The sequence below is a fragment of the Fusarium solani genome (assembly GCF_023522795.1).
Source record: "Fusarium solani strain SB1 chromosome Unknown bctg00000000, whole genome shotgun sequence".
In the NCBI taxonomy this organism is placed as follows: Eukaryota; Fungi; Ascomycota; class Sordariomycetes; order Hypocreales; family Nectriaceae; genus Fusarium; species Fusarium solani.
In genome coordinates this window covers 2,160,144-2,173,755 of record NW_027072157.1, presented here as the reverse complement: position 1 = coordinate 2,173,755, position 13,612 = coordinate 2,160,144, and the positions used below count along the sequence as shown (strand labels likewise).

At 55.0% G+C, this 13,612-nt stretch overlaps 4 protein-coding genes across 4 annotated transcripts; all 4 read left to right on the top strand.

The window, feature by feature from the left end:
* Window positions 1-996: 996 nt before the first annotated feature.
* MRS44_000675 (uncharacterized protein) lies at window positions 997-2,398 on the top strand (the record flags this gene model as incomplete). Its single annotated transcript, XM_065624152.1, has 3 exons — window positions 997-1,561; window positions 1,708-2,223; window positions 2,262-2,398. The coding sequence occupies 3 exons, from the start codon at window positions 997-999 to the stop codon at window positions 2,396-2,398; spliced, it is 1,218 nt and encodes a 405-aa protein (XP_065479866.1).
* A 3,833-nt stretch (window positions 2,399-6,231) lies between these two features.
* MRS44_000674 (uncharacterized protein) lies at window positions 6,232-9,266 on the top strand (the record flags this gene model as incomplete). Its single annotated transcript, XM_065624151.1, has 4 exons — window positions 6,232-7,065; window positions 7,768-8,251; window positions 8,337-9,170; window positions 9,211-9,266. 4 exons carry the CDS (start codon window positions 6,232-6,234, stop codon window positions 9,264-9,266), a joined length of 2,208 nt encoding a protein of 735 aa, XP_065479865.1.
* A 1,144-nt stretch (window positions 9,267-10,410) lies between these two features.
* MRS44_000673 (uncharacterized protein) lies at window positions 10,411-11,061 on the top strand (the record flags this gene model as incomplete). Its single annotated transcript, XM_046274965.2, has 1 exon — window positions 10,411-11,061. The coding sequence occupies one exon, from the start codon at window positions 10,411-10,413 to the stop codon at window positions 11,059-11,061; it is 651 nt and encodes a 216-aa protein (XP_046138569.2).
* Window positions 11,062-11,903: 842 nt separating this feature from the next.
* MRS44_000672 (uncharacterized protein) lies at window positions 11,904-13,420 on the top strand (the record flags this gene model as incomplete). Its single annotated transcript, XM_046280670.2, has 3 exons — window positions 11,904-12,551; window positions 12,606-13,347; window positions 13,404-13,420. The coding sequence occupies 3 exons, from the start codon at window positions 11,904-11,906 to the stop codon at window positions 13,418-13,420; spliced, it is 1,407 nt and encodes a 468-aa protein (XP_046138568.1).
* Window positions 13,421-13,612: the final 192 nt, after the last annotated feature.

Here is a 13,612-nt window from a genome sequence, read left to right as displayed (position 1 = left end):
GTGATGACCACAGGGAACACAATCAATACCCTTGTCATCATGGCGCATGATGCATGTCATGAACGGCTGTCTCAATACAGCCTTTGTCCAGTTACGGTCGTGGTGTGTACATATTAGGCCAGATAGAGTTTCTTGGCGGTTACGAGAAGAATGGAAAAATTGGCTAAATTCTATTTTGACGAGGGTTCGGTGATCACCTGTGTTGGCTTTGAAACAATATCCTTGTCTGTTTATGTTGGCACTCCTTTTCGCCTTGGATGGACGGGCCGACTATGTTGTGTGATCATGCTAGGTATTTGGTCATATTCTAGAGCAGTCAGTTTGCCTAAATAATAAGAACGGTTGATAGATAGAAACCGGTAGACACCATCACCGATGAAAATAAGGATCTATATAGGGTATACAGAAGTCAATTGAAACATTTCACGATCCAAATCTGCCCTGGAGGGATTCACAAGATTGCGCACCACCCTAGCAGCCAATCATGTCCCCCCTATCCCTTGCACCCGCGGCTGCTGAGTCATCAAAAGGAGTCGAGGCCAACGTCAAGCATGACGACCCAGCCTTAGTCGTTGCTGTCCCAAGCCTGATTTTGTTGCATCTAGCCTCATCGATAATCATCATTTCGCTCCTTTCTTTTCATCTGGATTCTGGAGTCCTCGGATTGAAGCTGGTTGTGTTTTTTCCTTACTCTTCATACTGAAATTGTAGACGCAAAAAACCTACAGCTACGACTTGCCCATTTCAGTGGTCCAGAGTGGGCAAGGGATCAGCACACACGTCTGCATTGACGTTTTCTCACTTGGATCAAGGCATTGACAAAGAAGAAACGTTTCCTTTGCGGTTATGAGAGCTTCATGAGAATAGTAGCCTCATGAGAATGGTGCGGCGCAAAATTGGCATCCCAGCAAGTCACATCGGCTCCCCCTGAGCCTCATCTCATCTCTATACGCCTTCGCTCACATCACCACATTCTAAACTCACCTATTTCCCAAAATGGCTATACTTTCTCGCCGCCTCCGTCGTCGTCTCAAGACTCCCTTCATCCTAACCATCCTCTCCCTCTTCATCATCTACTCCATCCTCCCACATGACTCAGCCATCCGCCTAGCCCTCGTCTTCAACATATCACGCTTCTTCAACCTTTTACGCGGCGCCACGGCAGACCGTGACGCATGGCTCCGAGCACCGGCGCGGTATAGCGTGGATCTGAGCACCGAGGTCGGCTACCTCATCAAGACCGGCTATGGTACCCGCCACCGCGTGCCCGACCAGCTCGCTGCGTTTGCCTCAACCGGCGGCTATCTGGGAAAGGAGGGTCAGAGTTTTCTCGTCGTTGGCGATTGGACCACGGTGAACCAGACGGATGCGGCGCTGATGGGCGTCACTGTGCATGATGCCATCAAGAGAGTCATGGAGACCAAGATCCGAGGCAAGGTTGAGGATTACCCGAGGTTGGTCAAGTACAGGAGCCTCCAGGAAAAGCTCGAGTCAGGAGATGAGGATGAGGCTCTGAGAATTGGCCAGAGCTTCGGCTGGGAGTTGGATGCACTCAAGGTATGTCCGTCCCTTCCGATAGTTGGTTGGCGTTGGCCAAATATGGATACCAAAACTAACCTCATGCAGTTCATCATGGGCATGGAGATGATCTACAAGGAGCTACCCGGCAAGAAGTGGTACATCATCCTGGATGATGATACCTTCTAGTCCGCCCTTCGCTGGAGCTCCTGCTGGGTCATGTCGACTACCGCAAGCCTCAGTACATTGGCAACGCCGTTGGGGACTTCAAGGCTCGCTTTGGGCACGGAGGATCTGGCATTCTCATCTCCGGAGAGGCCATGAGGCGCCTCTTTGAGCACCCGGGCATCGTCCAGGAAGCATACGCCGAGTCCATGACTGAGACGTGGGGTGACCGGCTCGTAGCCACAACGCTCCAGAAGCTGGGGATCTATATCGAGGAGAGCTACAACCATCACTTTAACGGCGAACCGCCGTCAATCACGCGCATCTGGGGCGACCGTTTTTGTTCGCCCCTGGTCTCCTTCCACGGCCTGCGCAAACCCGGCGAGATGCGCCACGTGGGGCAGACGCTCGCCGAGAGGGATCAGCCAGTGCTATGGCGCGACGTATGGGAACTGTTCGGGGGCTCTCCCATGTCGACGCTCGAGGGACGACCGACCGAATTGACGGCCGACCATGTGGGCAAGCCTGACGAGCACACGCGTTCGTGGGGGGATGTGAGGAGTGCAAACGCCTGTCAGACGCGGTGCCAGCAGAGCGGTCGGCGGTGCTTGGCATGGACATACGAGATGGAGAGCGAGAGGTGTCACACGAGCCCTTGGGTTCTGCTGGGGGCGGATGGCGCTACGGCAAAGGCATCGGGGGTGAACTGGCCTGAGGTGAAGCCACTGCTCAGAGCCTGCTCATGATGGGGACGGTGAGCTTCTGTGCAGCTGAGAAAGGGAGGATCCGAGAATTCAGTTCGGCTAGGGGCTCCATCCAGCCCAGCCCAGCTGTCGAATTCGAGTCCGGGACAGAGGGTATGGTTTGGGATGGGCTCCGGTGCATTGTTTTGCAAGGATAGGCGGCTTCGCCTGGCGGTATGGCACGCATGGAGTTCGTCAGACGGTGTATCATATCATGTATCATAGGTTGCCATAGGTTGTCATAGCTTGCCCCTTTAGCGTCGACAGCAAAGCAAAAGCACGGCGTCCCATTGGAACAGCATGCACGGCCGGGCTAGCGACTCAAGAGCCGACCGATTTGGATAACCGGCGTGGAGAGGGACACTGGAACGTGGATCCCCCATCGTACGGAGGGGGAGGCTACGGCGGTAAAGCCTGACCGACGTTCCAGGAATTCGGGAGCTAATCGCAGGCGAGTCACCAAGGCGAGATGGTGAGATGCGCGAAGGGGACGTGGTTGGCCAGACAGTCTACAGCCCCTTGTTGACGGCTTTCGCTCGCTTGCTTCCCGCCGCGTCTGTCAACCGGGATGTTTGCTGATGGTTGTGTGCCAGGATCCATCCATCCGTCCATCCAGCAGCGAGCGAGCGAGTGTGAGGAAGCCATAGTTGGATTGGCGCCGGGTCGGCTGAGTGTGGAGAGGGTCTTCCTTTTGTTTCCATCAGATGGAGGTGTTGAGCTGAGAACTGAATCAGTCGCAGCAGCTGAAGAGGAGCTGCGAGAGTCAGTCAAACTCAGACATGGCTGAAGGCAAACAACGGTCGGCTGTGTCACTCTGACTGAGGCAGTCCAGGACCCGTTTTGGGCCCTTTTTCATCCTGTTTAGGCATCTGCCTCCTGGAGATGGGACATGGCATGGCGAGGTTACACAAGAAAGATGATAAGTACCAGGGGGTGTGTGAGAAATTGGAAGAGAGGGAAGAACCTAGGGAAGGGGAAAAAAAGGTTCCCAAAGGTCGGTCGGTCCAGGGGGGAGATGAGATGAGATTGGGGGGGGAGTGTGGGCAGCGAGGAAATTTGACGGTGGCTTGGCGGGTACCGTTGTACCTTCCATGTACTGTGCTGTGCTTGCTTCCATGGGAAAGGCCCGGTAAAGCACACCTTCTGTAGAGATGGAGATATGGAAATGTGCTGCCCTGTGCTGCCCTGTACAGTAATTATGACGCTAGAATGATGAGCCGAGGATCGGGGATTTTCTGTGACGATCGGTACTGTAGGTTATGGCTGGATGGCTGGTGCTTGCTCGCCCCGTCCGTCAACCTCGCGTGTGCCCAACTGAGATGGATTCCCGTGAGATTGGATCAAATGTGGGTTTGTGAAGGTTTGGGTAGGTTCGCTGTCACCAGCTGGACGGGCTCGGGTAATTGAGTAGGTACATTAGCGTCTTGGGACCTCCCTGGGAGCTAAGGGTTTTAGGGACTCGTTCACTCGTGGGGTCCAGTGGCTTGCGGGGGATGGATGGGACCTGGAAGCAATGGATCCAATGGAGGGAAACAGGGCCCTGGCCTGACAGTTTCCATTTGTCTGGTCGTTGGACAGTAGAGGAACGAGCCCGATGGGCCCGATGCCAGCACGCCCCTTGGAGTTCCCACGTCCACGTCCGCCCATGATTTGATTTGATTTGATTTGCGTATCGTACCCATAGGGAGAAAAGAGGAAACAGAACCTTACCTTTCTTTACTCCATAGGTAGGTACCTGTCATCTGGCCTACCATTACCCGAACCTGGTCGTCTTGTCTTGCGAAGTACATACCCCTAAGGTCAGTCCAAGCGGCCTTTCTGAGTCGTTCCCAGCTCACTCCTGAACCACCACCACCACGACGCACATACGACTTGTCACCGCCAAAGGCACGAATAGACGGACTTGTCGGGAAAAAAGGGGGGTGTGTGTCCTCGATTGTTGGGTGGACGAGCATCGCTGCCCCTTGCTCCCTACGAACCATGAGTGGCACACAATCAAGCACGGGCGTGCGCCCTGCTATCAAAGCTCTTTCTTCTTTCACTCTCTGGTTACTGGGTTTGCCCAGGCTTGTGCTTGTCCAGATGGAGTTTTGATGTTTTACCATGATGCATGCTCTGGGATTTCCTGTCAGACACCCATCTTTCCCTTCCATTTCCTTCCCGGTGCGACAAGAGATTGCAGAAAAAAAAAACGGTCCCTGTTGGACGGGGGACAAAGTGCGATTCCGTCCCGGAGGATGCTGATGCAAGTGGTTAATCCCGTCCATGGATCTGTCCCGGATCCATATCCTATCCAATGCCCACCCCCCAGTCGCACTTGTGCTGAGCCGCGTGCCCTCTTCACAAAAGTCATGGAAGCCAAGGAGTGCTACCTATGCTCGCCAGCTCCATGCCAAGAAAGGTCAATCCATGCTATATCCGCTGTCATGCCTTATGGACAGGGTCACTTGTTGTTTCGCAGAGGGAGCTTGGGTACGGTAGGTACCTGCCTACCGTATCTACCCAGCTCAGGACCAGCTGCCAAAATAATGAGCTACCGTTAGACTTGCCCAAGGGGGTAAAGCCTGGCTGAGGGAGGTTGCTTCCAAGGGACCAGCCTGCAGTTGGATGGAACCGTAGATTCTCATGCCCTGATACAACCAAGACTAAGACCTCCACTGCCACTGCCAGGATGGAAGCTCTGGAAAGCTTGAACGCCTTTACTGCTCGGATTAAAAAAACCCGACCGTTCAATCAGCTTGTTCATGCTGGTCGTTTGTGGTAGGAGCATGAGCAGGATGCGCCGCTAATGCAGCTGCCTTCCAGCAAAAGCCTCTCTGTAGCTCGAGCTGGAGCTTCTATTCTTCCGCGCGGCTGATTGCCCAAAGAGATGGGAGGGAGAAATAAAAAAAATTAATTAAAAAAAACTTATTTTTTTTGTCCCCCAACCTCTTTTGAGCCTCTCGGCCCCGTCTCTCGCAAAACATTAATCCGACTTGTTTCCCATCTTCAAACCTCCTTCTCCCCCCGAGAGCAAGCGAGCGAGCGCAGCGCCCAGGTTGTATTCGGCCTCTTGTCCTGCCTGTCCCCACGATTGGAGACTAATTTTGGCCCCCCGTTCGTCTCCATTTGCCCGTTCCCCCTACCTCTCGCTTTTTTTCTTTCTGCCTAGGCTGGATTCTTCTCACAGGGAGAAAGAAGCTCGCGCGCTTGTTCGTCGAGTATCGATCGTTCCGCATGGCACATCGGCCTACCAAGCCCGGCTGTCCCCACTAGAAACTTACAATTTGCGGCCAACACCACCACCACGGTCACCACTCCCACCACCACTACCACTACCACGCGGCAGCCGGGCAGGGGGTAGAGTGACCTCGATGTTCGACGACGACAGCAAGTCGATCCAATCCATCCCCCATCCCCGTTTGTTCCCGATCTCCTGGAGCCATCCTCTGTCTCCCGTCTCCGATCCCGCTCCCCATTCGTCTGTCGCGGCAGCGCCTTGTCACCTGTTGTTGGCCTTGGCCCAGTCCACCATCACGGCTTTTGCCTCTTGCCTCTGCCGCAGGCGCATCGCAAGCCGTATCGTATCGCGCTCAACACGGTAGCTTGCTTGTACGGGGCCCGCTGCTCTCGGCCCTGGTTCCGGAGACGAGACCCTCTTACACGCCTCTTGTCCCCCTGCTGGTTCCACGCCCTGGGCTGCTATTCACCTTCCCTGCCCAGCACCAGGTCCTCCTCCGTGGCCTAGGGTCGCCTCCCCCAGTCGCCTCTCGTTATTCCTGACTCTTGCCTCGTGGCTCCATAAAAATTTCTAATTAAAAACAACATGGCTCAAGAAGTCCAAGGGCAGAGTCACGGCGACTCTCCCAGCAATCCTCTAGTTTCTGCTCCGACGTCGACATCTCCCTCTCTAGCTCCCATCGCCGCGTCTGCTGCTCCCCCAACCTACGCCGCCAGTTCAGCAACCGCAGCTCAAACTGCTGCAGCCGATACGACCCTCCCGTCCATCGCTGTCGCCATTGCTGGCACCTCTTCCTCAACACCATCGGATAACCCGACCGCCTCGACCGCCTCCGCAGCTCTTCCCTCCGCACCCGTGCCCGCCGCCGACCCCGACTTCCCCGCTGCCTCGTCCGCGCCGGCCTCGGCTGCTGCTGTCTCTGCTGCCCCGTCCGCGGTCCCTCAGCAGAACGGCGACAGCAGGGCCTCCGAGGGTGCATCGACGCCCTCGTCCAATCCGGAAATGTCCAACCAGCACCCAGGAGCTCCCCATGGCCAGCCTGTGAGCTATCCGGGTCCCTCGACGCCGTACGCCACGACGGTTGGCGCGACTACCGCCCAGTATGCTTCTTATCCTGCTGTGACGAGTCAACAACCGGTCGATGCCTATCGACCGAACCCCATGCCCGTTGGGAGCAACATCATGTCACTACCGAGCATGCGTACGATCGATCCGGTCCCCCAACAACCGGGGCCATCCGTGACGAATCCCCAGGGCATGCAGATGAGCATGCCGATGGCGCCTGTGTCGGGAGGTTTGCCATTCTATGGCCACCACGGAATGCCGATGGCTGCGGGCTACGGGATCCCCTCGGACCCCATGTCTCGATACGCGCTCCCGCACGATCCACGACTGTTGGGACATAGGGGGCCAAAAAAGGTGTGTTAGAAGCTCGAAGCTTGACCTTTCAAGAGGTCTTGTGTGAAAATACGGTGAGGAGAGTGAGCTGACGCGGGATTCATCCGTGGTAGGAAATTAAGCGTCGGACCAAGACAGGGTGTTTAACCTGCCGAAAGCGCAGGATCAAGGTAAGCTGTGATTTCATCGTTGTTGAATTCCTCTTGCGGCTCAAGGCTTTGCCCTACGTGACGAGACGAGACGCGGTTTCTTGGGAGGTTGGGCTGGGAGGGGGAAAAGGGAGCAAGATACACATCCAGCGAGCCACGGCTGGTCACAAGCTGACCGAGATGGTTGCATTGTACTGGCGGTTCCTTGCAGATTTGCTCGTTTGCCATGGAGCTACAGCAGAAGCGAGCAAGACTCAAACTCACGTAGCGTCCGTGGTCAATGTTTCTTCCTCCCAGTAGAGCCTCCCTCTGTCCGAGACAATGCGCGCCCCAAGCTCGCCCAGGTTACAAGTTTACCTCGCAAGTAAGCCACTGACGGAGAAACCGTTTGGAGGCCGTTTGCTGAGCTTTGCTGAGCTTGCCATTGGCCGTTTTGTCGTGTCGCGCCTTGTGCGGCGTCTCGCATGCTGCGGCACTGCCAGCCAGCTGCTTGCCCACCTCGCCCTACCTATTTCTCTCTCTGGTGGAGATGTCCACCCCGCCCAACACCAATCTCTAACATATTCTGTGCCAGTGCGACGAGACTCATCCTACCTGCAACAACTGCAAAAAGTCAAAACGCGAGTGTCTCGGCTACGATCCGATCTTTCGACAGCAACCGGGCGGTCAGTCGTCGTCAAATATTCAGCCTGCGCCCTCAAGCCAACGCACTCCACCTGCGATACCGAGCTCCGTGCCCTCGACGATCCCCTCGTCAATCGCGACCAACCCGGGTCTGCCTGCACGAGCGACCAACTCCTACGGTAGTCAGCCGTCTATGCTCCCGAGCTCCTACGCTACTGCACACGCGACCACTGCCAGCCCCAACCCGTCCATCACCTCGCTCAGCTACGAGTCCAGCCTCTCCACCGTCGCGTCTCCTCCCATCAAGTCCGAGTCCGGATACGAATACTCATCCGCAATCGATCCGGCACTGCAAAGCCTAGCTTCATCATCGGCCCAGGACGGCTCAAGACCAGTTGACCAAAAGCCTCTGGACAACAACCTGCATCTCAGAGGTGGCGCCCCCTACTTTTGATTTTCCCCTCGTTCGTCGTTTGCTGCGCTGCTGTGAGAACATCCGCTTACGCATGTTTTCGACAGCCAAGAAAATGAAGATCGATGAGATTATCGACCTCCTGGGCGCAGCCCCACCTACCCAACAGACGGCTCAAACTGAGGAAGTCCTCAATGAGGTGACCAAGGTGTATCATGAGATGTACGCACCCGGGCTGAGCTCCTTCTTTGAGACCGGGTGGTACTACTTTGCGGAGAGTGGAAAGATGTCGTTTCCTCGGGACCCACGCTTGATGGATTTGATGGCGTCCTTTCTCAACATCCTGGAGGCCGTGAGGGCCAACGACCATGCCCAGATGGCGTATTCTGGTATTCTCGAAACACGCATTGTGTGGGAGCTTGCCCGGACCTCGTACCAGTCCCCTGACCAGGCACCTCCTATGGGTGCCATGGCACTACCTCGAGATGGTGACGCGAACGAGGCTAAGAACCGCGTCAAGGTTGTGGAAGCACTCTTGTGTGGTGACTATTTGCTGGCCAACCCCCTTTGCCCGCCTTTGCAGGATGTCGACCCTCACCGGACCCGTCAGTTTGATTTCTGGTACAATCTTGCAGAATTTGTTCGCATACGCGAGAACCCAACACTACAGCCGGCCGTCAAAGCGAGGGACGATGTTCTGACCCGGATGCGTTATCTTCTTGATGGTCGTGAGAATCGAGATGTTCTCTACTCGATTGCTGTTGTCCGAGAACTGTCGCCTCACTTCGACCCTAGTTATGGCAACACAATTCCCGCGCACCTGGACGAGAGCGACCCCAAGAACAGGCTCGCAGTGGCCTCCAAGTTTATTCTGGACGAGTCCAAGTCACAGGAGGCACAACCAACGTGGTGCGGCGGTTCAGCGATATTGCCTACAGATCGTTTGTCAACCCGGGCGTCAACGTTACTCGGAGGACTTAGGCAGCAGCCGAGGCCGCTTGAGCGGTTATACCATGGATACCATTGCCCGAGCTTGATTGTGGACGAGAACCGGTTTCGATATATCACCTTCAGGTTAATTTTCTTATGTTTTAAACAGAGTTGGAGTCGACTCGCCTGTCACTCTTTTCACCCACCTTTCCTATCAAAAGCACCACCTTGTTACTCTGGAGCGGCTATCTCGCTTGTATTCGTTGCATCGTTTGGGAGGCATGGCGAGGGGTTCACATAAAAGTTTCTTTGTCTGACTACTTTTTTTGTTTTGTTTGCTTTGGGCGTTTGTTCCCTACGGGGATGTGGGAGGCACTTTGTCTTTTCTTTATTCCCCCAAAGTTTGGACGGCCTACAGAGTTATTGGCCGAGGCGTTTGCAGATAGTAATGGCCTGGACTGGCTGAGTTGTACAACTAATGCTCCTGCGACATGGCAGAGAGGGAGAAGGAGGCGGCGGTTTTCTTTTTTTTTTTCTCCTTTTTTTTTTTTGTCTTGGGCAGAGAAAAGGCACTGGTAGAGACTGAACATGGAGCGATTTCTGCAAGGAAAGGGATACCACACAGCTTGGAGGAATTCTAGAAGCCACGCAGTGGCAGCCATACCCATGTACGATATGACGGCCGTTTGAGCGTGCAAGGCGAGACAAGGCAGAGCAAAGCAAAGCAAGGCGAGGTGGAGGTGTAAGAGATGCGAAGGAATAGACAAGCGGCCTAGGCCATGTTTCCGGGAGAGCGTTGTCGGTGCAAGACTGCCTGCCTAGTTCGCCTTGCCAGCAATGGTTGGTTGATTAGCTTTGCTTGAGACAGCTCTATTGTCGTGTCGTGCGTAGCCTTGCAACTCTCCGAATGAGCCAAGGATCTGGGATGTTGACACCACCAAGTAGCCAACGGGACAAGGTCAGCCCCACGATCAGTCAGCTTGTCCTGCGAGGAATACGAGCACCTACCTGAAAACCACTAGCTCCGGAGGAGAATAAGATCCTTTGTAAATCAGCAGATGTGACTGTGCGTTATCGGTGAATCATGTCCACCCCTGGCATAGTATATGAGATTCCTTCCGCCTAGAACTGTGGTTGGAAACTCACAACTGACAACCACCATCACTGGTCTCTCCAGGGATAAACTACGTGTCTGTTCAACCAACCTTGACCCGAGTTCCATATTACTTGTCCTAGGTATCCCCGTCCAAGATGGCGGGTCCTACAATACTATCCTCGCCCTCACCACCTAGTGAGGAGGCCGGCACTATCCTCTTGGAGACGGAACGGCTCATCATCCGTCGATACCTCCTCTCCGATGCCTCAGCCATGGCCGAGACAGGCAACGACACCTTGGTTACGGCCAATCTCCGAGCGGGGTTCCCATCGCCATATAAACTATCGGACGCTGAGACCTTTCTCTCCACGGCGTGTAAGCCCGACGGCACGACCTACCCCCATCACAACGGCATCTTTGTAAAGCCCCTCACGGCAGACAATCCATCCCCAGAGCCGCGCTTCATCGGCGCCGTGGGCATCATTGCCAAGGGCGACGTCTACTTTCGGACGTGGGAGCTGGGCTACTGGTTGGGTTCTGCGTCGTGGGGCAAGGGGTACGCGACTGAGGCGATCGGGGCGTTTGTAAGGTGGTGCTTTGATACGTGGCCTGGGCTGAACAGAATCGAGGGGGAGGCATTCGGGCGCAACGAGGCGAGCCAGAGGGTCATGAAGAAGTGCGGGTTTGTTGAGGAGGGGACGAGGAGGGGAGCAGCGGAGAAACTTGGTGTGCTGATGGATGTGGTCAACTTTGGGTTATTAAGGAGTGACCTTGAGGGGGTGAAGGAGTTGGTGAGAGATTCATGATGGGATTGGGGAAGAAGGAAGGAGGTGACTAGGACTAGAGGCACATGGAATTGGTAGGCTTGGTTCGTATGTTGGGTAGTCGTGAGGTTATACATGGAGTATATGTCAAGAAGGCTTGACATAATTGTTGATTCACCTCTTGGGCTATACTCATACTGAATGTGTCGTACATTTTAGTCGACTGACTATCTCATTGTTACTGAAACACGGTTGGTTACTGATTAAAGTCAAACTCGTAATCAACTGCACTATACCTGATCAGACAAGTGCTTGATTGTATTACCCATAGACTATTGGACTTGGTGTTGAGTTGTGGCGATTTCCTAACTGCTCAGTACTGTACCTAGGTAAAGTTATGTGGATGACGCCGTACATGGAGGATGCACTGGGCAGCAAGTCTGCCTCACATTGCAGAAATAGAACAGGCCAGGGAACATTAATATTGCTTCAATTGTATTTGAATGATGTACTATAGATCAATAATAATTTTATTTAATTTTTCCCGAGCTTTGTAGACACATTGCCTTGTCTATCAACTCTCGGCCGAGATGGATTGGACAATTGGTGACGGCGGACGCTCGGGTAATTGTATAAAAACGAACGAGTAATGGTCGGACGTTGATTGGGCAAGCCCCCGCATCAACAATAGTCCGGCCCACCACCAAGAGCAAAGCTCCCAGGTTTCAACAGAGATCCCCGGACCGCGGGAGATGACGGGCACAACCACCAAGGCGAATTCCCCTCCATCAACCAGCCATTGACCTCGAGCCAGAGGTCCTCCTGGGAGACTCTCTTAATCTCGCCTCACTCACGGCCGACCCTCCCTCTCCGCTCCTCTCACAATGGCCTCCCTCAGACTCGCCAGCCGAGGCGCCCAGAGCCTGTGTCGAATGCGGCCCGCTGCCCTCGCCGCTCGCCCCTTCTCGACGACCTCCCTGCGAAAGTACGCCGCTGCCGAGCCCGTCGGCACCAGACTCGTCCCCGTCGATGAGGACTTTGCCAATCCTAGCGATCCCTACGGCCTGTCCCGCCAGCTGCCCGGTGCCACCAGAAAGTCGCGCGAGAACTCGGTCGAGGACCGCAAGGTCCGACACTACACTGTGAACTTTGGTCCTCAGCATCCCGCCGCCCACGGCGTGTTGCGTCTGATTCTCGAGCTCAATGGCGAGGAGATTGTCCGCGCCGACCCCCACGTCGGTCTGCTGCACCGAGGTACCGAGAAGTTGATCGAGTACAAGACATATCTCCAGGCTCTGCCTTACTTTGACCGACTCGACTACGTCTCCATGATGACCAACGAGCAGTGCTTCGCCCTCGCCGTCGAGAAGCTGCTCAACATCGAGATTCCCGAGCGAGCCAAGTTCATCCGAACCCTCTTTGGCGAGCTCACTCGTGTCCTTAACCACCTGATGTCCGTCCTCTCTCACGCCATGGATGTTGGTGCTTTGACGCCTTTCCTGTGGGGTTTCGAGGAGCGTGAGAAGCTCATGGTAGGTCAATGGCGGGCAATTGGTTGAGAATGACAGAAATTGACCATTATCAAGGAATTCTACGAGCGTGTCTCGGGTGCCCGTCTCCACGCCGCCTACGTCCGACCTGGTGGTGTTCACCAGGATATTCCTGTTGGTCTTCTCGACGACATCTACCAGTGGGCCACCCAGTTCGGCGACCGTATCGACGAGACCGAGGAGATGTTGACCGACAACCGTATCTGGATTGAGCGATTGAGGGGTGTCGGTGTCGTTCCCGCCTCCGAGGCGCTGAACCTCTCCTTCACCGGTGTCATGCTCCGAGGTTCCGGCGTGCCGTGGGATATCCGAAAGAGCCAGCCCTACGACGCCTACGACCAGGTCGAGTTCGACGTCCCCGTCGGAACCAACGGAGACTGCTACGACCGATACCTCTGCCGAATGGAGGAGTTCCGACAGTCCCTCCGCATCATCCACCAGTGCCTGAACAAGATGCCCGCCGGCCCCATCCGTGTCGAGGACTACAAGGTCTCGCCTCCTCCCCGATCCGCCATGAAGGAGAACATGGAGGCCCTTATCCACCACTTCCTTCTCTACACCAAGGGTTACGCCGTTCCTCCCGGTGAGACCTACTCCGCTATTGAGGCTCCCAAGGGCGAGATGGGTGTCTACGTCGTCAGCGACGGCAGCGAGCGGCCATACCGATGCCACATCCGAGCCCCCGGTTTCGCTCACCTGGGTGGTTTCGATCACGTTTCCAAGGGTCACTTGCTGGCTGATGCTGTGGCGGTTATTGGTACTATGGATCTGGTGTTTGGTAAGTCACCCTGGCCTTTTGCCGGTAGAATATGCACATGCTAACAACCATCATAGGTGAGGTCGATCGGTAAAGTCGAGTGGAAAAGAAAGAAGATTAGAATGGGTTCCTTTTGTTTGTAATCATAGCTGATAGGGAGACCACGGTAAATACTCCCGCAAATGTCGTGCGCTCGAGCGAGAAGCTATGTAGGTAGAGGTGATGTTGTGCTGTGAGGTATCAATGAAACATGTCAGTTCCAACATTTTTTTTGGCTTTTGACCTG